Source organism: Drosophila suzukii (assembly GCF_043229965.1).
Source record: "Drosophila suzukii chromosome 2 unlocalized genomic scaffold, CBGP_Dsuzu_IsoJpt1.0 scf_2c, whole genome shotgun sequence".
In the NCBI taxonomy this organism is placed as follows: Eukaryota; Metazoa; Arthropoda; class Insecta; order Diptera; family Drosophilidae; genus Drosophila; species Drosophila suzukii.
Window position 1 is genome coordinate 3523174 of NW_027255896.1, and position 24002 is coordinate 3547175.

At 38.7% G+C, this 24002-nt stretch overlaps 2 protein-coding genes across 4 annotated transcripts; one reads left to right on the forward strand and one right to left on the reverse strand.

Moving 5' to 3' along the window:
• Window positions 1-4324: 4324 nt before the first annotated feature.
• slmo (PRELI domain containing slowmo) lies at window positions 4325-5664 on the reverse strand. The gene is made up of 2 exons (XM_070998789.1): window positions 5524-5664; window positions 4325-5416 (listed from the first exon to the last, which is right to left on the reverse strand). The coding sequence occupies exon 2, from the start codon at window positions 5335-5337 to the stop codon at window positions 4690-4692; it is 648 nt and encodes a 215-aa protein (XP_070854890.1). The 5' UTR covers window positions 5338-5416; window positions 5524-5664; the 3' UTR covers window positions 4325-4689.
• A 180-nt stretch (window positions 5665-5844) lies between these two features.
• Window positions 5845-15482, forward strand: LOC139354531 (uncharacterized). Of its 3 annotated transcripts, none has more exons than XR_011605508.1 (3): window positions 12056-13357; window positions 13442-14638; window positions 15133-15482. XR_011605508.1 is itself a non-coding variant. In XM_070998788.1 (3 exons), the coding sequence occupies exons 1-3, from the start codon at window positions 13246-13248 to the stop codon at window positions 13687-13689; spliced, it is 303 nt and encodes a 100-aa protein (XP_070854889.1). In that variant the 5' UTR covers window positions 12954-13245; the 3' UTR covers window positions 13690-14201. The 3 variants fall into 3 exon arrangements, 1 of the variants encoding a protein (XP_070854889.1); XM_070998788.1 differs by lacking the exon at window positions 15133-15482 and having other exon boundaries at window positions 12954-13357; window positions 13442-13570; window positions 13628-14201; XR_011605507.1 differs by lacking the exon at window positions 15133-15482 and having other exon boundaries at window positions 5845-13357; window positions 13442-13711.
• Window positions 15483-24002: the final 8520 nt, after the last annotated feature.

Below are 24002 nucleotides of genomic sequence, written 5' to 3' on the forward strand. Positions count from 1 at the left end.
AAGTTCTTCAAATTAGAAGCCACATTTCTGGGTTATGTTGTTTCTCACAATGTAATCAAAACAGACCCCGAAAAAATATCTACAATTTTAAAATATCCAATTCCAAAAAACATTCACGAGCTTAGAAGCTTCCTAGGCCTTACCGGCTATTACAGAAAATTTGTACAAAACTACGCAAAAATTGCAAAACCTCTGACAAAATATTTGGAAGGTCAAAATGGTAAAGTATCCAAAAAAATGTCCCGTAAAACTTCCATACAGTTTGATGATTCAGCTGTAAGAGCTTTTAACGAGCTCAAAGATAATTTATTTGCACAAATCGAATTGGTACAACCTGATTATAATACAAAATTAACTTTAACGACCGATGCGTCCGTTCTAGCTATTGGTGCTGTTCTTTCTCAGGAAGGAAAACCAATAACCTTTATTTAAAAAACTCTAACTAAAGCCGAACAAATATATGCAACCAATATGCAACTTAAAAATTTGCGAAACTATTTATACGGCGTAAACAACATAGAAATCTATTATCAACCACTGTCTTTCTCGATCTCTCAAAAAAATCGAAAAGTCCAGACAGAGCATTAATAATCGAAGAAACTCATTGTACAGCACACAGGAGACTGGACGAAAATTACAAACAAATTAACAGACTATACTATTGACCAAATTTGACAAAAACTACAGGAGTACATCAAAAACTGTACAATTTGTAATAGTATCAAATATAAGAGACACCCTGTACTAATTCCTATTGGTCAAGCATCCATCCCAAATAAAGAAGGAGAAAATCTGCATATTGACATTTTTTACGCTCAGAACTTAATGTTCATTACTTGTATTGATTCATATTCAAAATACTTAGTCGTAAATGAGATCCAAAACAAACTCAACATAGAAACCAAAGTTGCAGAAATATATTTCAACAATTTGCACTTGCCAAAACTTTAATGATTGATAACGAGCCTAGTTTTTCTTCAACACAATTTAAATTCTTCGCACAAAGATGCGGTATTAATTTATATTTCGCGGATCCTCGCCATAGCACGTCCAATGGACAAATAGAAAGGGCTCATTCTACCCTTACAGAAATTGCTCGTTGCATCAAAGATGAACTTAATTTAGTTGACTACTGTGAAATTATAATTAAAGCAGCTCAGAAATATAACATGACTATACATTCCATTACCAACCAAAGACCATACAATATATTATACAATAAAATCGAACATGATACTATTCCACAGTTATTAAAACAGGCACAAGAGAAAATGTTAAATTCTCACAACGAAGGCAGAAAGGAAAAAGACTTTCTCGTAGGGGAAGTCATTTATGAGAAAAAATACGGGGAAAGAAATAAGCTTAACTCTAGATATTAAAAACAAGGAAGAACGCTATAGTCGAGTACCTCGACTATCAGATACCCGTTACTCAGCTAAAGGAACCAAAGGGAAATGGAGATATTCAAGCAGCAAAGCGAGATTGAAATGCGCCACCTAGGTAGACAGATTTAAGCGTTATGGGCGTTAGAGTGGGCGTGGCAAACTTTTTTTTGGGTCAATAGATAGGTATTGACGAGAACAGAACTAGAATTTTATTCTAGCATCAAAACTGTAGGAGCCACAGTTTTGGTCGGTTTGTGAGCATTAGAGTGGGCGTAGCACTCTACTGAAACACTACAATTTTGCGCTGCGCAGGAATCTCAGGAATCTGCCTGCCTAATCCCAGTATTGTAGCTTGTATAATTTCCGAGATCTCAGCGTTCATACGGACAGACGGACATGGCTAGGTTGACTCGGCTAGTGATCCTGATCAAGAATATATTTACTTTATGGGGTCGGAAACGCTTCCTTCTGCCTGTTACATACTTTCCGACGAATATAGTATACCCTATTACTCTACGAGTAACGGGTATAACAAGTAGTTAAGGAGAATTTACATAATAAGGTTATCATAAATAGCTCAGAAATATAACATGACTACATTCCATTACCAACCAACGACCGTACGATATATTATACAATAAAATCGAACATGATACTGTTCCACAGTTAATAAAACAGGCACAACAGAAAATGTTAAATTCTCACAACAAAGGCAGAAAGGAAAAGGACTTTCTCGTAGGGGAAGTCATTTATGAGAAAAAACACGGGGAAAGAAATAAGCTTAACTCTAGATATAAAAAACAAGTAGTAAAGGAGAATTTACATAATAAGGTTATCATAAACAATAGAAATCGTACGATTCATAAAGATAACATCAAATCTTAAGCATAGTTTTTTTTAAATCACAGAAAATGAATTCAATAATATTTGTATTATTGATAGTAGCAGCCACCAATTCCGAAATAATAAATTACACGAACCATGATTTTTTCCTCTACAAGGATACAAAAGACATTCTTATTTATGATTCATACGCTGACCTATTTCATATAACTAATTTAAGTTTATATAAAGACATAATCAAACTCCAATCAACACACATAAACAAAAGTAATAATTTACAGTGGGAAAATTTCTATGATTTAGATATCATTAAAATGCTTCTCTCACAAATTTTACTAAGTAGGGCAAAAAGAAATGGATGCAGGGACTCCCGATCACGATGATTTGATAAAGGTCCAAAATAAAATTGATGATTTAATCCAAAATAGTAACAATCAATTTGTTATTAATTTTAAATTATTTAAAGAAATAAAAACCCTATCTGATGAATTTAATGAATACAATTACATTAGCGAAAATAGATGTTTTCAACACTAAAATTCTGAACGCTGAAGAAATCCAAGAAATATATAAACACGAACAGAAACCTGTAGTAATTACTGACATATTAGATATATCAAAATTTAAAATCGCCATACACCAAGAATTAATTGTTATATATACAAAATACCCCATCATAACAAACCGTTGCGTAGTGTATAACGCAAGATTCATCTCACACAATGATGGAAAACTGTTAATTGATAATCATGTCGCTAAATGTAACAATAGATATTAGGTAATTTCTAATTTTAAGACAGAAATATTTAATAATTATGGTACTTTAAGCCCAGAAAATACTTGTTTTACTAGGCTACTAAATGGAGAAAAATCCCTTTGTAATAAAATCAGGGAATATAATCCAATCCAAGGAGCCATTTTTATAAATGGTTAATAATACTCATTAAAATGTGTCATTTTTAATTACTTTTAATAGTACTACTACAATAAATAATATACCCTACTCTAATCTTGACCATAAGATAATAAAATATATATCACTGCTAAACAGTATAATGATTTTTTAGTATCCGAATATCTTATGTCAAATGATTCGGAATTTATTCAAATTAAGCAAACACAAATTCCAATAACGTTAATACTGATCATATTAACTTTAATATATGTAATTAATATAATTTTGAATATTCAAAAAATATCTAATATTCAAACCACGGCAAATTCATGTTGAAATAACACCCGAAAATAATATGTCCGAAAATGAAAGTACCCTGAGGATGAAATTATAGTCAAATTGACAAATCATCTTAATTCAGTTTATCCGACACTTCCACTTCGGGACGATTCAATTTAGAAGGGGGAGAGCAGTCCGTTTTTGCATCCGAGAAGATCGGTTCAATAAAAGAAATATTGTGAACAGTAGAATAAAAGTCGGTATTAAGGAAAAGTTGTAAAGTTGTAACTTAGTGAATAAAAAATAAAAATAATTTTTTTTTAATTATTCGCAAGTGAAATAATTAATTTGTATGTATTTTAAATTCTAGATTTTCATAAGAGAAAACTCATTGGAAATATTGTAATTTTCATAAGTGGCACGTGTCACCGGTAGGTGACAGGCTATACGAAAAATGAGTATAAGGAACAAATGAAATCCCGTGGGACTTCAAAAATGCGGACGTCCCATACAATTCTCTATATGGAGTGGCACTTGCTCTTCACTTGTGCAAGAGGACATGTCCCACGGGATTAACAAGGTGATTTACAAGTGAAACTTTTTTTTTTTGAACTGAGGGGCAGCAAAAAGGAAACACGAAGTTGGTTTTTGGCTGAGCACAGACCATTCGTTCAAGAGACACTGGTGAACTGTTCTTGCCTGACTTTTTGTGCAAGTGGTGCTCAAAAAACGTTTTTTCGGTGACTGCAAGAAACGGTCAACTATTATATGCGAGCTCTGCTTATAATACATACGTGGATTTGCAAAATATGAACGAAAACAGAGTTTGGAACGAAACGGAAGTTACCCCTAATTGTACACGAGTTCAGCACTAAGCAATTAGTGTGGCACCCCTGATGAAATTGATCTTGACACTAATTGGTTGTAGGCAAATTTGTAGTTTAATTGCGCTCTTCGTTCTTCCATTTCTGCTGAGGCTTACAAAGCTTATATTTTACTTTATGTATACTGATTTACATAAAAATGTGCTACCATTAGAGAGAGTTCCTTCACACCCTGCCAGGTGAGGGCAATTCTTATCGACCGCCAACCACCAGACATGACTGAACGGAGTTGGTAAAAAAAATATACTTAATGCCTAGAGAAAATAAGTAATTGTTGATCCACCACGCGTTGCTAGATGTCCATCTTGCCATTAGTTAATTGTAGTACTTAAACGATGACCATCTAAAATAATTCACTAATGAACAGCTTCCCCGCGAGCCTGCACTGTCGCCTCGTCGCGACCTATGTTATGTGCATCGCCTTCGCCGCTTTGGCGGCCTGCGCGCTGATCTCGTCCATGCTTTTTCTGGCGCTCTCCGTGACCTCGTCGATGGAGCGCCGTGTGCTGTGCAAAATTTCGTCCGTGCCGCGGGCGATGCCCTTTACCTCCGTGTTGATAAGCCCGATTACCCACTCCAAGCCCTGCCGACCCTTGCCTGCGTTAGTGCTGATAATCGAGGTAAGCAGGTCCTCCATATAGTGGGACAGCGGGACGCCGAAGACAGTCACGGTGGCCTCCTGCTTGAGCAACGTCTTGTTGGCGTCCGCCGGATGCGGCTCGTAGTAGAGCACTTCGTCGACGCTGATGTTGCGGCAGAATGTAAGGTTGTTCGTCTTCAGCACCATCTGCTTACGCTCTGGGTCCACCGTGGAGCGCTCGCTGGCAAAGCACGTCTTGGCCGTGCCGATCAGAGCGTGCGTCCATTTGGGAAAGTACCATTTGGACTGCACCAGTCTGTGTGTGTGTAGAACTCCATCCACCACCCGCCGCTCGACAACGTCCGTGCCAATAATGGAGGGAGTCATAGGGTTCGGGTACTTGCGCCACGCAGCCTGCGTGACCGTCTCCCACGGGTGGTTGAATATGTGCTCTGACGTCCAGATTTTCATTATGCAAGCGCCGTTGTCGTCACCTTTAAAAGGGGATGTGTATCCTAAATTGGCAAGCGAGCTGTGGACTGAGCTGAGCCTGCGGGGTCAGACGGAACGGAATAGAGCGTAAAGCTGGGTTCACGGCTCGAATTTTGATGTGAAAATCGAAATAGAATATTTCGGAAAATAGAGACGAGAACTAACCTTTACCCGTGCCGTGTAGAGCTGTAAAACCAGCGACGACAATATCGTTGCTATCGATGAGTGGCTGTGCTGCGGGTGCCACTGGTTTTTTTTCTACCATCGATATATCGCTTGGTGGCATCATCACTATTTGCAGAATCGTGTTCAACAATAGTAGGAATGGGTATGAATATCGAAACGGACAAGTTTCTGGCTAAAAACCAGTGGTGGTTGGACTGAATGATTTTTTTCTTTGTATAACCGATCAGGGGATTCCCTAAACTGTTGGATTGCTAAATTGTTAAAATTTCAACAGGAAATTTAAGCAATTAAGGGAACGACCCTAAAAGTTCCCTGTTGAATTTTTAATTTTAAGATGTCAGCCGTTTGTCAGATTGTTAAATTGCCAGGCCGTGTTTACCAAAGATTATGTTTAAAATAACGAAAAATGCCGAGAGTAAACCAAAAAACTAAGCTTTTAGAACTCCTAACAGGCAGCATCATATCAGATATCCTTTATTTGCATATTTTATACGATTGCAATTCCTCCATGTTTACAAGTGACCAGAGTTACCCTCTTACTTTTAGTCGAGAACAGCGACAACTCTGATTTTCAGCAATTCAACAAAATTTTCAATAGCCCCGAGCTGTTGAATTGCTGAAATTTCTGAGAGTTGACTTTGTATGGAACAGCTAATTAACAGCTGACCAAAATTCAACAATTCAGCAATTTAACAGTATAGGGAATACCCAGAATATCTGTTTTAGTTAATTTCTTGAAACATTGGTCGCGTTCAGCAGAACGATGCCTGATCACTGATGGAATTCTTACCATAGTTCTGCTGAACGCACATGATTACTAACATGACGCAAAAATTCTTGCATCATGACCAGTAAAAAAGGAACGTAAAAATAGTACACTACCTTTCCGTGGCTTGTATCGATGGGTGAAATATCAATAAGAATTCACAAAATTAATATTAAAAAACTATAAAGTAAGTTAAATTCCTTACAATTGTTCAGGCCTTTTTGATTTTTACATATCCATGATTGCTGTGCGTAATGCTTCAGTTGTGGAGGCAACCGAGTTCGATTTTACAAACTGAATTTAATTTAAAAGACATTTGTTTATAAGGTGATTCTCAAAACCTTACACTAGGAATAATTAAAGAAAACAATGGAATAGCATACTGGAGTTTTTCAGGAATTTTTTTTTACTATATTAACGTCGTTCAGCAGAACAAACTTGATCACTGATTACTGATGGATTAGTATTCAGTTATCATGTTGTTCTGCTGTACGCGGCCATTGTTAGGACGGTAACAGAATTGCGCCTAAAGTCTAGTACTCACATCGACGAAAACCGCGAGCTTACCGTAGGAGTGAGCAAGAGGCAAATACGCGGCTAACGTTTTTCGTCGGATCTGTTTTTTAGCCCGTTTTAGTTTTCGACATGTTGTCTTAGTTAGGATCACAGCGTCGGCTCGCGGTGAATTTATCTTCGCTTTTAATTTAGAATTAAGGAATGGAAAAACCTTAAAAGGGCGTGGTTTAACTGGTGGTGTAGGCTCCATAGGCGTTGTGGATTTTTCACTCGGAGATTTCTCGATTATACTATGGAGTTCCTGCTCCAAAGCTTTTGCCGCTTGCTCAGCATTGTAGGATAATTCAAACCCGTCTTTTGTGAAGTGGGGATCAATAATGGTTGCGATGCGGGGCACGGTGCGCGTTTTTTAATGCCCGAATAGTTTTTTACGAACTGCACATTTTTCGGTGGCAGTGCCGATAGCTCAGTCTTATCCTAGGGCAGGGTACCCCTAATGCCACAGCTCGCAACCTAAAATATCGACAACTCTGCCGTCTCACATCACTAATCTATCGGTCATCACTAAAAACAAAAACGAAAACAAAGGTCCTGCAAATGTTGACGGGAAAATGGGTTAAAACATTCGCGTGCTGTTGCATGCAACGGAGGTGTTTGAGCAGTGTGTGATACTAACCGATTTTTACTTTTTCTGTTTTTTTCAAAACAAAAATATAACGTAATATATACGTTTAAATACCTTTTATAAATATTTGTCTGTTGTTATTGGTTAAATAAACAATCAATTACGGGTAAAGTTACTCCAAGAAAAATGGCCTCCTCCGAGGCCAAGGGTAAAAACCCTTACTCGGAGCTGAGCAACGTTAAAAGGCCGAAATTATCGCCCTTAAATAAAAAGAAAAAACCTACGGATAATAATTTAGTGGAATCGGAAAGCGAAGAAGTTGAGATGAAGGAAGTCAATGACCCTGTAAGTCATCCGAGTCCAACCAGCCAAGTAAGTGGTAGAGCTATAACGGATCCTGCTAGCAAAGAAGAGAAGAGAGAAAGTGGAAATTTGGAAAACAACGGATACTCGTACAGCAGCGCTCACAAGGGACCCTTTGTGGTCTACATAGACAAAATTGGTGAAACCAATGGCGAAAATCGACCTAGAAGAGTTCCTATAAATCCTCTTGAACTAAATGCTGTCTTGCTAAAATTAAATATTAAAGATATAATTTCAGTAAATAAGATTGGTTATGGGCGCTGCAAGGCTGAGTGCAAGTCAGCAACGGCAGCTAATAGCATCCTGTCCTCAAATCTTAAAAGTAATGGTTACGAACCTAAAATTCTTAAGCATTTCATTTTTAAAATGGGTATTATTTTTAATATTCCGACAAAATTTTCCGACTCTGAACTTAAGGAGTACATTTCTTCTCCAGTACCTATTCAAGAAATAATTCGTGTGAAGACTAAGGACCGAGACAATAAAGATATTTTTATTAACACTCCTAGGGTTAAGATTCTTTTTAAAGGTACTCAAATTCCCAACGAGATTGTCTTCCTGTACACCAAAATTAATGTTAGTCCATATGTTCCTTTTAGTCAATGTTTTCGTTGTTTTAGATTTAATCATTTTGCTCAGCATTGTAAACAAACTGAACAAAAATGCAGTAAATGTTCTCTTTCGCATTCAAGAGAACAACAATGTAATCAACTCGTTTGTGCCAACTGCAAACAAAATCACCCAGCCACCTCTCTTGAGTGCCCTGCTCGTAAGAGAGCGTACGCTATCCAGAAACCCCTCTCTCTTCCAAATTTTAGATGAAGTCGACACCAACGACTTAACCCACTTCCCCCAGCCAACATGGCAAAGAAAATCTGCCATTCCAGTGTTACAAAATAATACCAAAATAGCTACCCAACAAATATTTGCACAAAACCCTTTTAATAAGGTTGTTAAGAACTCTCTTAACAAGAAAAACGAAGAGAAAAATTCACGCGACACTATGATCAGCTGGAAAGCTGCTCTTCATGAACATGAGTACACTCCAAACGAAAAGTTTTCTCACATTCATTCTAATCCACCTAGTTCCTCACCCTCTAGTCAACCTTTCTTAGACAATCCAGCTCTTGAAGCTGCGGAGAATAGTTTAAATCAATTAGCTTCTGAAATATCCTCATTACTAGTCAACGAAACAACCAATTTAGTAGCTGAATCAAGAAACTTTTTAGAGAATTTAAGAAACAGAATAGCACTTACAAACTCAAAAATTGATTTGTTCAAAATTAATCAACTTGTTTAATTTTGAATAATAACTTTTTTATTTATTTATTTATCTATTTACTTATTTTTTCCTGTTAAATTAATTGTTTTTTATTTATTCGTTTTTCTTTTCTCTTTCATTTGTCTATCTGTTTTCATTTGAAAATAAAACATAAAATTATATTATTTAAATGACAATAAAAATCCTACAGTATAATATTCAGAGCTTAACTGCTAATAATAACAAACAATTACTAGAATTATTCTTAGTAAACAACAACATAGACATAGCAATTTTATCAGAGATATGGGTTTCCAATAATTCCATGTGTAGCTTGGCAAATTATAATTTTGTATGTAAGCCGCGTAACGATGGTTATGGAGGCGTTGGAATTTACTTAAAAAAACATATACGCTTTAAACAAATCAACTGTGATATTAGCTTAGAAGTCATTGGTATCCGTACAATTAACCTAAGAAATAATATTAATATTTTCAGTGTCTATGCTGCTCCCAGCACAGACATTAATTCTTTTCAACAAGGTTGCGATGATCTATTTACTATTGCTGCTCAATCGAGTGGTCTAACTGTCATAGGTGGTGACTTTAATGCCAAATCCAGCATTTGGGGTAATAATACTCAAGATGCCAGAGGCGGCATTTTAGAAAATTCCCTCTTACACTCCGGTTTCTTTTGCCTTAACAACGGCTCTCCAACTTACTCTCATAACCCATCCTATAGTTCAACACTCGATCTCACTTTCATTAATAGTAGCAATCTTTGTTCTAACTGGTCCTCAATAAATTCTAAAATATCAAATAGCAATCATTTCCCAATCTTAATTGAAATAGACCAAATTTCTGCTTCGACTAATATTATTAAATTTAACCATAATAAAATAATCAAAGACTTTTCCAAAATTCAAGTTACAACGTTAGATAGCATTTCTAACTCATCCCAAACAATACACTGTAATAATTCAATTAAAATAAATACAAACAATAGATATGTTCCAAAAAAGTATTGGGACGAGGTATGTGAAAAATTGTTTAGATTAAGAAACGCGTGCAGACAAAAATATTTTAAATCCAAACTACAATCTGATGCTATTGCCTATATTAACAGTAATAAAAAACTTAACAACTATTATTATAAAATGAGAAAAGAAAACCTCAATAAGCTGGCAGAAGACATTTCCAACCCCTCTTCTCTGAAAGATATGTGGAACATAATCAAAAATCTTAAACTTTATAAACAAATTAAACCGTCAAACAGTGCAATATCTGACTCAGAACATAGAGATTTTCTCAATCAAATAGCCACAGCTCCCAACACTGCGATGTGTCCTGACGTATCTTTTTCTCCTGATCTGCTTTATAGATATACCAACTCTAATTTCTCAGCGCGTGAACTTCTTGACTTCCTAAACTCTCGTAACCCAGACTCGGCTAAGGGTCTTGACAACATTTCATACAGAATGCTTCTATCTCTACCCTTAAGTCAAATAGAAAAACTGGTATCCCTGCTAAACATTACTCTAGACAATGGTGTTATTCCAGATCAGTGGCGGAAAATAAGGGTTATACCTGTTCCCAAAAAAAATCTAGACTCTTCAATTATTACCAACAACAGACCTATCTGCCTTCTAAGTGTGACTTTTAAGTGCTTAGAAGGTTTGATTAAATTGCGTATGGAAGAGCACATTAATAAAAATAAAATTCTGCCACCAAGATCCTATGCGTTCAGAAAAAACCATTCTACTGCCCAATGCATCAACGATGTACTAAATAACATAGCCAACCTAAAAGCTCGTGGTTTCCACGTTACCGCAGCGGTTTTAGACTTAAGTGAAGCCTTTGATGCCGTCAATATCCCTATTCTGGGTAGCAAATTAGTTAGTTTGGGTTTCGACCACAATCATATTTATTTCATTATAAACTTCCTTAGTAAAAGAGTTCTCACTATGGGTACTGCAGAGATTACTGTAAACAAAGGAGTTAGTCAAGGTAGTTGTCTGAGTCCAATCCTCTTTAATTTATATACAGCTGAGCTTCACAGCTTAAGTAATGACCATGACAGTATTCTGTTCCAGTACGCTGACGACTTCTTTCTAGTCTGTTATGACAAAGTCTTTTCGATGGCTGAAGAGAAATTAGAACAAAAAGTAAATAGATTTATGGAACTGTGCAATATTAATAATCTTACTTTTAATCCAGACAAATCAGCCACCATTCATTTTAATCTAAGGGAAAAACCTTTAAGTATCTTGTGCAATAATATTATTTTAAAAAATGTAAATAGCATAAATTATTTAGGTAGAGTCATAAGTTCAAACAACTCGTCTGTTCAGCATGTAAATAAAACGATCTCTAAATCGAATCAAACGAATATGTTTATTTAAATGCTCAGTGGCTGCCGCTTCGGAGTACATCCAAGCAAGTCACTACTTTTTTATAAAGCATTTATTAGAACTAGATATGAATACGCCTGCTCCTCTTTTTCAAACATATCAAAATCAGTACAAAACAACATAAATAAGCATGCTAATTTCCACCTTAGAAAGGCCTTAGGACTTATTAAATCGACTCCAATTAATATTATTTATAATCTTGCAGCTGAACTTCCTCCAGCTTATAGGATTAAATTCGCTACAGCGAAGGAGTTGGCCAAACCGTTCGCTCATGGACTACCATCTGCGTCGCTTCTGTCAAACTCCTTTGTAGCCAAAAATACTAGTTACAGTAGAATTTATGCTGAATTTAAAAATATCCTGGATAGTATTGCTCCTATTTGTCCTTATTCTCTGTCCACACGAAAGATTTCAGTTGACACAAATTTCTTTAAAGGTACTTGTACGAATAAAAAAATGGCAAACGAGACTATAATTCTCTCTTTATTTAAAGAAAAAATAAGAGGTTTAACCTCAAAAAATATGGAAATCATCTTCACGGATGGTTCTGTGAAGGAAAATTTTACAGGCAGTGCCTTTGTTCACTTAAATTCCAGTTCGATAAAAAGTTTCTACACCGACAAAAAACTATCGTCGCTGACTGCTGAACTCACAGCCCTAGAAAAAGCCATTGACTTCGGTATTTCAAAGAAGTTCTCCAAAATAGCAATTTTAACTGACAGTCTTGGTGCCATCCAGACAATAAAGAACACGAACTCCAAAAACTGCATCTCTCAATGCATTCTGAAAAAAGTCATAAACAATCCAACCCTGCTATCCATAGAATTTCACCACATTCCAAGCCATTCCAATATTTGGGAAAACGATCTCGCAGATACAGCGGCTAAAAATTCTAGAATTAACGGCTCTTTCGCACCCGTCAGATGGACCCTTAAGGACGCAATCAATCGTATGTTCGCGCAAATAAAACAAGACTGGGAGCGTGAATACAGTCTGTTTTCATTAGAGCGTAACAAGGGTTACTCTCTCCTCTCACCATATACCACTTCCAAGCCTTGGTTTAAAAACAAAGAAGACCTATTCAACCGTATAGAAACGAAGACTCTAAACAGAATCTTAAGCGGACATGCTTTTGACAAATACACACTTTCCAAAATGAAAGTTTACGATAACGCCCTATGCGATTCGTGCAACGTTAATGAAGACATTTCGCATATTTTGTTAAATTGCTCAAAATATACACCAACAAGACAGAATTATCCAACACTACTTAAATATAACGATATCTATCGTTTACTTGGAAATGAACCAATTGAAAATTGGGCATCGATTACCAGTTTCATTCGAGCTGCTAATATTAATATCTAATACAACACACTCCACACTGCTCATTTAATACACTATAACACCATTCACGCTTATACCAACTCACAAAATCTTAAAATTAAAATTTCTCACACACATTGATAACATTTTCATCGCTTATCGTTCATCGTCATCGCTCATCGTTCATCGTCATCATAACATCACCAGAAACTACTGCACGCTATTTACATAGCTGTCCATTAAATTTTGTTTTTCTTGAAATTTAATTTCATACATTGGCAGTGGCGTTAACCCGTTCCAACGGGGCGGCCAAATAATTCTTCCCTCTTCACGGAAGGAAGTAACTTAATATTTAAAAAAAAAAAAATGGGTTAAATTTGGTGGCTATCGTTGACTTAGCCAAGCGCTCCCACCCAACCAAGGATGCGCGCAAGATGCTGCAGAGCACCACCCATTCTCGGTCGGTCGCGACTACGACGGTTCCACCTCCGCCACTGGGACAATTTACTCACACATTACTGGTTTTACAAATATTTAATGAATATGGTAAGTACAAGCATTTATATATATATAAATATATACATTCATATTTATATTCATGCTCCTCTTAACCGATCTATCCTTCCTCAGCCTTCAAGACCTTATGCTCTACCAGTCACAGAAACACGGCCCTCAAGAGGAACACACGCGAGGCGCGCGTGTCGGGTCACTTAATCCTGAGAAGGTCCTGGGGAAAAGAAGGGACAGGCCAAGAGATACGTAACTGCACTGTAAACTATACCATTTAACGAATACTCGCGACCGTTTAGATTCTAGGCAAACGACGAAGACAAATAAGGGTCTCGGGTCTAAATCCGGATAAATTCATAATTAAATAGGGAAATCAATATCAATAATCAAGGTACACGTGTATTTAATTGTCCTAAATTTCAGCCACTACTGGGCCGGGGCTGGAGGGCGATTTTAGCCCGGACTGAAGACTTCTCGCCGGATACCAGTGGCAATACGGGTCTCCAAAAAGGAAAACTGGCGCACTACGGTGAGTTGCGTAAGGGCAGTCCGAGGTTCGGTCGCCCGACAAAATTGCGGTATTTCTCAACGCCGCGATGCGACGGCTGGAAGTTCCCCAGACAAAGTGGACGTGGTAGTCCGGAACGGACTCACCGGAAATGCTGGATGTCGTCGGCGTCGACTGCGAAAAGCGAATTTGGCTGGTCCTCTGTGCGGGTCGAACGGTCACCGGTTGCTGGCAGCCCAATTCGCGGCTGGTATGTATGGCGAAATCACGCAGAAATCCGTGGAACTCCCAAGTAAATATCCCGGGCCCTTTGTGTTGGGACCCCGGCTGTCCTATTGATGATTATTAATAAATAACAAACTAACATGTTAACTTTCCTATCACTCACTTTTATATAGTTTTAAGCAAAAAAAATTATCTTAGAACATCCAGCTGCATCTGCCTGGTTAGACAATATGGCTGCGACTATACTAATATCTGACCCAAAATTGGGTCATCGCACACATGAGCCATTTAAGGTAATCTCAGAGCGAACCGGGATTAATACTCAAATGGCCCTATCGATAGAGTCCTTGCCATTATCGACTCCAATTGCAACATCAACCTAAGATTTCGAGAGGTGCTACCCGGAGTTTCAGCAGATCGACGAAATAAATGGTAGCTTTGGAGATACGATGAGACTCAACACGGCACTGATACCATCCTGCAGTATAGCAGATGTGATCGCGATGCTCGTATACTTTGTTTTTCCTTCTTTTACATCACAACCGAATGTGAGCGTGATACACTCCCAGACTGCGGCCTTGGAGGTAATCCAGCAAGTATGCAAATTACAAAAACGGATACCGATTTAATAAAAAAACAAGAAAGGAAGTTAACTTCGGCAAGCCGAAATTTATATACCCTTGCAGTTATAATTATTAAATTTAAAAATACCAAAAATGATATTTCCAATAGTATAAGATAATATGTCAAAAATCACCGAAGCTATAATTTGTTTCATATTAATTTTCCGATCGTTCTATGGCCGCCATATGATATAGTCGTCCGATTACGATAAAATTAAATTCGAAATTCAGAACTAATTAAAAAGTGTTATTTCCAAGCGTAGGAGGTTATTTGTTAAAAAACGCCAAAGATATAGTTTTAAAAAAGAAAAATGTCTTATTTTTTCTATGGGAACTAGTTGTAAACTTCTGACTGAAATCATAATACCCTCTGCAAAAGTATAAGTATAAATTTTTATTTAAACTTAAAATATAATCTTTTATTTAAACTTTAGTTTCACAATTATTTTCGACAGTGATATCTTAAGCTAATGTTCCGACTGCCCAAGCCTAAGTTGGTTCTCTTCCCTTGATACCTCGGATCGAAACTTTTGAAAGCTTGTCCTCGTCATTTCCCGAAGTCTTGATTTCGAAGTTAATGACCGAGTAGGATTGCTGCGATCAGTATGGAAATTTTGGAAGCAAAGGCGACGTTTATAGTATGGGGTCGCGGATCCTCTAGCGGATGTTTAGTCTTACGAGTGTGGGAATGTTTATGTGATAAGAACTTGTGAGAACTCAGTATCAAGCTTTGCCAAAATAAAATGTTTAAAATATTAATAGGAATAGTTAATTAAAGATATAGTTAATTCTGTCCCTCCTAAGATGAATCGCTCCGATTTATTACATTTGAGCTATTGTTGTGTTCTGCAAATGTTATTTCAATACTATTTTGGGCCTCGTTTTCTTTAATGGTTTCAGTTGTAGTTTTAGATTCTGGAATTTCTAATTCTATTTCTGTTTTGGTGTATTTGTTAATTATTACTTTGTTTGGTAAGTTTTCCTGAACGACTTGTTTCTTGAACCTTGGGCCTAATTTGTTTCTTTCTCCGAATCTTTTATCGTATACTATTTCTACGTTATAATTATTTTCTAATTTATTTTTATTTTGATAATCTAACATTTTAGTTTCTGCTATCTGTAATTTTACTGGTAAGTCACTGTAATTAGTTTTGTTAAAAAGGATGTTGTGAGGCTTTTGGTTTGACACTGAGTGGATTGTTAAGTTGTAATTTCAGAACAATCTTGGAGGCGGTACTCGTCTTTAATACAACGAGTTATCTTTGTTAAGGTTGAATGGACACTTTTGACTTGTCCATTAGACAAGCTATGTCTGGGGTCTGGATAATGTATTGATATTCCAGAACGTTGTAAGAAAGATTTAAACTGTGCCGATGTGAAACTCGGTTCGTTATCGGTCATAATAGTTTTTGCTAGTGGAAATGTTTGAAGTATTTCATAGACTTTTGATTCAAGGTTCTTTTTGTTACTAATTTCCTTTACAACGAGGTATTTAAAGTAGGAATCGATGCAAGCCAAAAACTTTAGATTGTGGGCTTAAAAAATATCAATATGTAAATGCTAACCTTCTATTCTCGGAATAGGGGCTTCTCCGATTGGGAATTGTGTTGGATTGGATTGGATTTTTGTGCTATATTCCTTTAATTATACCCGTTACTCGTAGAGTAAAAGGGTATACTAGATTCGTCGGAAAGTATGTAACAGGCAGAAGGAAGCGTTCCGACCCCATAAAGTGTATATATTCTTGATCAGGATCACTAGCCGAGTCGATCTAGCCATGTCCGTCTGTCCGTCTGTCTGTCCGTCCGGATGAACGCTGAGATCTCGAAAACTATAAGAGCTAGGCTATTGAGATTTGGCGTGCAGATTCCTGAGCTTCTTGCGCAGCGCAAGTTTGTTTCAACAGAGTGCCACGCCAACAAAAAGCCCAAAACTGTGGCTCCTACAGTTTTGATGCTAGAATAAAAATTTTAAATGAAATGTATTGTTCTTATCAATACCTGTCGATTGACGCAAAAAAAAATGTTGCCACGCCCACTTTAACGCCCACAAACCGCCCAAACCTGTGACGCCCACAATTTTCATGCTAGATAAAAAATTTTAACTGAAATGTATTGGTTTCGTCAATACCTATCGATTGATCCAATTTGCCACGCCCACTCTAACGCCCATAACGCGTAAATCTGTCTACCGCTGGTAGGTGGCGCTTTTTAATCTCGCTATGATGCTTGCATATCTCCATTTCCCTTTGGTCCCTGATTTAGCTGATTAACGGGTATCTGATAGTCGAGGTACTCGACTATAGCGTTCTTCTTCCTTGTTTTATTGCTATTTTTATTGGTGTTTTTATAGTTCGTATTTGGTCCATGATAATTTTGATTATTATCAGCTCTATTCAGACGCAAATGATTGCCCTGATTGTAGTTGTCAGGTTTATAGTATGAGTCATATAAAGTTCTTTGATTTTCGTTAAAGTGGCGTTGAGGAAAGCTAAAACGATGAGCGAACTGTGCCCTCAATCGGTTGCTTTCCATTTCTTGCACTCTGTCTAATGCGTTGAAACGCTTGTCTAAGATGCTAGATGGTTTAGCAGCTCCATCTGTGGGTCGGATTAAACCCAGAAGTGGCGCCACATGTGACAATTTTCAGTTGGATCGTGCCTAGACTGATGAGTTTTCGATAGAAAAGGGAGTCTTTAGGAAATTGAGTTCACCCGGAAAATCATTGTACGCGGAAAGTCGCCGAGAAGGCGCTGGGGAAGGAAAGGAAAAAAAAAGGATGTGGATCTTGGTGCCAAACTCAAGCGGGAAAATCGGCGGCCAAGCTGAAAAGTCGGCGGCAGCAGCGTTGAAAATCAAGCGTTAATTTTATATATAAAATTTCGACCTAACCTGACCCAAATGTTACCAGCTGCTTGTGACCCCATAACCCGAGGTGGTACAGGCCGTGTATTTAAGAAAAAAAAAGAGGAGAGTTCCAATTTAGATACCCGCGGCTTTAAAAGTTACAAAAAATTCACGACCTACGACAGCAAAATTTAAATTGAGCCGTAAGAGCAGCCGCTATCGTTTGCGTGGGTAAAGAGAGGCGGGGCTACGCATAAGCGGGAGCTTTCAGTCTTCCATACGGATCGAATCACGCCAGTCGCCCTCGTTTCGCTCCGCTGCAAAAAGGAGAATTTAGTGGAAAAAAATCAGTTTACGCGAAAGTAAACGTTTTTCGCACCAGCCGCACGCGTCGGGGAAAGCCTGAAGTTACTTCCCGCGAGTTAGTTGGCGGCTAGAATATAGTTTAAGTAAATTAAATGTAAGCATAGTTTTTTTGTGTTGGTGCTTGTGAATATGTGGGTGTGTTGGTGCATTGGGCAGCTAGCTAAGGAAGAAAAAAAAAAAAGGCGAGCATGCTATAAATCCGCGGTCGAAATTTCAGCCAGCCCCGAAAGTAATTTTTTTTAATGTTTTTTTGCTGTGTCGGTTTGAGTGTCTCCTTTTCCCCTCTCTTTTTTTTGCATTTCCTTTCCCCCTTCACAGCTCTCATCATCCCGAGGAAAGCGCTTTCGTCGATGGATTTGAAACAGTGGTGAATCCAAATTTTCATCCATTTGTTACATAAAAAAAAGGGAGTAGGAAGGAAATGTAAGAAGGAAAGATCAGAAGGGACGGCCGAGAGAGCAAGAAATCGGAAAAATTTACGACAACGTCTGAGCGAACCGGGAAAGCATGAGCTAAAGAAAGCTCGATCGTGTGGATCCCAATCTCTTTGTTCGCTTCGAGTTTAGTTTTATTTGCCAGTCGACGAAATTGTCTGACAAATTTTCCTTTAAAATTTGAATTTGAAATGTCCATTAAGAAATCCTAATATTTGCAAGCACGGCAAAAAATCGTACTATTAGTAATTTAGGCAAAGTCCACCATGGGAATTTGCGAAATCGCTCACCAGTTTTGGTCCCAAAAGTCTTTAATCTTGTAATTTTTAAATTGTCGTCTATTCGTATTAGATTTTATATCGTTTACCTTAGGATAACTTATGTTTGTATTGTACTATAATTAAAATGTTTATAATGCGGCTGGCGTTGACCTGCAATGAAGGAGTGCACTTAAGAAAAAAAAGGGGTCGCTCAGGCTGTTAAGCGCTGAGGGTAAGAGTGGGCGTGACCAAGACCTCCAGAATATCGAAGAAGGCGGGAAAGGCGGATCAGTCGGAATTGGAGTAGATAAGAAAGGTCCAGCATTATGATGTGTGTGAAATTCTGTATATCGGTTAGATTGGTGAGGCACGCGTTACAGTTATAATTAATAAAAGAATAATGAATAAAACTATGATTGGCGCCCAACGTGTGGGGCCACATTTTTAATGTGACTTACACACACACATACATTCGTTTTGCTGCGAGTACTAATGACCAAGGGGTGGGCTGGCATATAGGTGTGTTCACATATATGTACTTAGCTAAGGTTGCTCCAGTCGTTCGGATATCAGTTTCGACTTTAAAGGTGTTCGGAAGCATAGGAAAACGGAAGATCATTATCAAGCCGACCACTGCCGACAGTTTTTTTAGCCGAAGCAAACCTATTTGTGTATACTCTACAGCTCGAGGCGGTGCAAGTCAAACGCATAGGACATGCAAGTGGACTTGCTTACGAAAAGCGGGACACTTGACCACGGATGACAGGCGTCACCAAAGGCTCGCGAAGAAAAATTCCACAAGTTGCACATATCCATTTGTCAAATATTCGCATAGGAATTACTGAGTAAAAATTTTTTTATATAAACCCTCAGGCCACCTCAGGCGGATATTGTTTGTTTTTGTTGTCGCTGATAAGCGAGTCAAAACTCTGTGTTTTTATTTTCCCTTTTTGTGCTGATCGAAACCTTTTGGGTTTATAAAAGTGCATTATTATTGCAAGCAATTAGCTATGCTTGCTGGCCAGACTGTTGATATTGAGATTTTGTTGAGTTGTTTGAATTGATTTTATCTATTTGTGTTTGTATACAATTATTATTAATTACCAAAATTATAATTTACCTAATTTATTAGTTATAATTCATCTAATTTATTAAACATTTGGAGCCCCATTTTAAAATTCAAGCGGTCCGTTTATTTGAGCTTGTGGGGATCAAAATAGCCCTCCGCGATCTGGTAGATGGAACGTGAATAAGTTTTTAAACAATTACCTTTATTTGATTTATTTTCGATTGTGTTTATAGGAAATCGGGTGTCAAACTCCTTTATATATTTTTTTAGCGGGTTTCTGGTTGTCTGTTGTTACTCGTAGGCTGGATACATTCGAGTTGTTCAAACGAAAATTAGTTATTATTTTCTACGCAGCAACGGAGTCTGAGGCTTCAGGATCGCCCAAAATGCGCGGTTTGCGACAGGCCGTTGTCAGCAGACCAAGTGGGACGGGCAAAATGCGGCCACGAATTCCGCGGCCAGTTTCGTTAGAGATAGGAGATATTGATATTCCAGACCGGCCCATTTCAGCCTTTTCAAGCTATGATTTAGGGGGTCGTCCCGACAAGGTCAGGCAAATTATAAGCAGTTGGAAGTTGCGCTTTAATGGAGATCAGGACGGGTTAAGTGTAGATAAATTTTTATATCGCGTAGAGGCGGTAACACGCCAAACTCTTAACTCGCGATATGACTTGCTCTGTGGGAATGCCAGTGTTCTCTTTGAGAGAAAAGCTCGCGAATATTATTGGCGGACAGCTCAAGGTGGGATTTGCTGATGGAAGCTTTACGCAAGCAGTTCCGAGATACGCGCACGGATGTGGATCTTAGGGAAACGATTCGAAACCGGAAGCAGAAAGAAAAAGAAAGCTTTGACGCTTTCTACGACGCCATAGTGCAGATCACCGACTGTCTGGAAGTACCGATGGCAGAATAGGACCTGATTGAAACTCTTCGATAGTAGATGTGGATGCTATAGGTCTCGTGTGCTGGAATTGCAGGCAAGAGGGACACCGCTATCATGACTGTAAGGAGAGGCGGAAAATATTTTGCTATGGATGCGGTATTCCAAACACTTACAAACATACCTGTCCGAAATGTCAAAAAAACGCGGAGATGAACTCACGTCCTCGACAACAGCCGTGTGTTCTTCGCAACAATCCAGCGAGTTCCGTTGTCAATCAGCATTAAACGATTGGTAACCAGGGATTGAGGGAAAGCCACCAGTTTTCTGGCCGCAACTTATAAGGAACACAGAATTTCCAAGTATTAAAATTAGATCTAATAAGAAACCTTCTCGAAATGCAAAAAGGATCAAAGGGTATTGGCAGTCAGCTAAGGACATATATGCAATCCGCTAAAAGAGCTTGGACAGACGGCCCTATGCAGAGGTTCGTTTGCTTGACAGAGTTGTAATAGGACTGTTAGATACGGGGGCATCCATAAGCGCTATAGGCGGAAAGTTGGCCGAGCAAATAATTAAAGGTCGAGTTCCGTTTAAGAGGGGTGCAAGTACAGTAAACACAGCTGATGGGCAAAGGCAAAATGTGATAGGACGTTTAAAGACACCAGTACAGTACGAAGGAAAAACAGAGGATTTCGAGATGTATGTAATTCCCTCGCTCAGTCAAGACCTCTATTTGGGCATTGATTTTTGGTCCTCTTTTGAGCTATTGCCACCGGCTATGCGGGTTGAGGAATTGACTTGTGATTCTCACATTCTAACTGATGGTCAAAGAATCCAGTTGCAAGCCGTGATTGACAAGTTCCCTTCCTTCGCGGTCTCTGGTCTAGGGAAAACAAGTCTTTTGTCGCATTCTATTAATGTGGTAGAGGGGAAACCTGTAAAGCAGAGACATTTTTCGGTTTCACCGGCGGTCGAGAAATTGTTATATGAAGAGGTAGACCGTCTGCTCAAACTGGGGGTAATTGAGAAGTCCGATAGTCCTTGGTCTTCACCGGTCGTGCTGGTGCAGAAGCCAGGAAAGGTGCGTCTTTGTCTGGGTAGCCGAAAAGTCAATGCAGTAACTCAAAAGGATGCATATCCATTGCCGCAAATTGATGGAATTCTCAGTCGGCTACCCAAGGCAAAAATGATTTCTAGCCTCGACCTTAAAGATGCCTATTGGCAAATCCCCTTAGAGCCTCAGTCACGCGACAAAACGGCATTCACTATACCTGGTAAACCGTTATATCAGTATAAAGTGATGCCATTTGGGCTCACGAATGCTTCGCAATCGATGACTAGGCTGATGGATAAGATAATACCTGCTGAACTTAGGAACGAGGTCTTTGTTTATTTGGACGATTTGCTTATCGTCTCAGATAGTTTCAATAGTCACCTGAAGGTTTTGAGTTCGGTGGCAAGTTGCATTCGAGCAGCAGGTTTGACATTGAACGTCGAAAAGAGCAATTTTTGCATGAAAAGTGTCAAATATTTAGGCCATATAGTACAGGAAGGCGTAGTGCGTACAGACCCTAATAAAATTTCGGCCATGACGAATTTTCCAGCGCCAAAGACTTTGAAAGCTTTGAGGAGATTCCTTGGCATGGTCGGTTGGTACCGAAAATCTATAAGTAACTTCGCTGCAGTGTCAGCTCCCTTAACCGATCTACTAAAACCTAGACAAAAGTTTGTGATGAGCGTAGAGGGTGAGCGAGCATTTAATAAGTTAAAAGAAATGCTTTGCTCTGCACCCGTTCTGCGTAGCCCAGATTTTAGCAAGCCCTTTTATATCCATTGTGATGCTAGCAACACCGGAGTAGGGGGTGTTTTAGTTCAAAAGTCTGAGAGCGGCGAAGAGTGTCCAATTGCCTTTGTATCAAAGAAGCTCAATAAGGCTCAAAGAAATTATTCGGTCACGGAACAAGAGTGTTTAGCGGCCATTATTTGCATCAAGAGGTTTCGTGCCTATGTTGAGGGCCACGAATTCACGGTGATTACTTAAATGGTTGATGACACAGACAGATTTGCATTCTAGACTCGCAAGGTGGGCATTGAAACTTCAAAGTTTCAATTTTAAAACAGAGCATCGCAGTGGCAAACTCAATGTTGTTCCTGATGCCTTATCGAGGGTCAACGAAGAAGAAGTTGCTGCATTAGAGGCCAGCCAAGGGTTGCTTGTAGATTTAGAATCTTCCCAGTTCAAAGATCCGGACTATATAGATCTGATCGAAAAGGTTAAAGCTAATGCCAGCAGTCTCCCTGATTTAAAATCAGCCGATGGTTTTGTGTTCCGGAGAACTGAACATACATCTGGGGAGCCGATCCATGATCATTTTTGTTGGTAGTTATGGGTTCCCTCGGGTTAGCGTCGCATGGAGGCGTTCACAAAACATTGGAAAGGCTTAGGCGATATTATTATTGGCCAGGCTTGGTAAAAGATGTAAAAGAATACATAAGGTCATGTGATACGTGTAAAATGAATAAATCCCCAAACCAAGCGTGGCGACCTCCAATGGGAAAGGCTTCGGAGTCAGCGAGGGCATTTCAGAAACTTTACATAGATTTCTTAGGACCTTACCCAATATCCAGAAGTGGTAATATTGGGATCTTTATTGTGCTGGATCATTACAGCAAATTCGTTGTCTTGAAGGCAGTAAAGAGACTGTCGGCAGAGGTAGTTGTGAAGTACATGCAGCAGGAACTTTTTCATGTTTTTGGCGTTCCCGAGACGATTATGTCAGATAATGGATCGCAGTTTAAGTCTGAAGCATTTCAAAAATTCCTAAGAGAGTACAAGGTATCTCACACTTTGACGCCGGTTTACTCTCCTCAGTCAGATGCCTCTGAGCGGGTAAATCGCTCCGTGATAGCTGCCATTCGATCCTACGTGCGGAGTGATCAGAAGGATTGGGATGAGCAGCTAAGCAGTATTTGCTGCGCCCTGAGATCAGCTGTTCACTCGAGCTTAGGGACGTCCCCATACTATATGGTGTTTGGACAGCATTTCGTATCGTCTGGGGCCACATACAAACTGTTAAGAGCCCTCAATTTGCTGGAAGATAAAACGTTGGCGTTTTCTAGAGAAGACTCTCTTGAGCTGGTCCGCAGCAAAGCTCTAGAGGTAATGAAAATCAGTTCGAGAAAAATGAGAGAAAATACAATTTAAGGTCAAGGGATCGGGTCAAGGGAGCGGGTTGGCAGCGGCGGATGCTGTCTTTTCTTTTTCGGCAGACGCAGTCAACCTCAAGTCAGTTCGCCAGTGTCCTAAAAGGAAAATTTTCCACGTGTTCAATTTTCGGATCGTGCCTAGACTGGTGAGAAGGAAAGGAAAAAAAACGGATGTGGATCTTGGTGCCAAACTCAAGCGGGAAAGTCGGCGGCCAAGCTGAAAAGTCGGCGGCAGCAGCGTTGGAAATCAAGCGTTAATT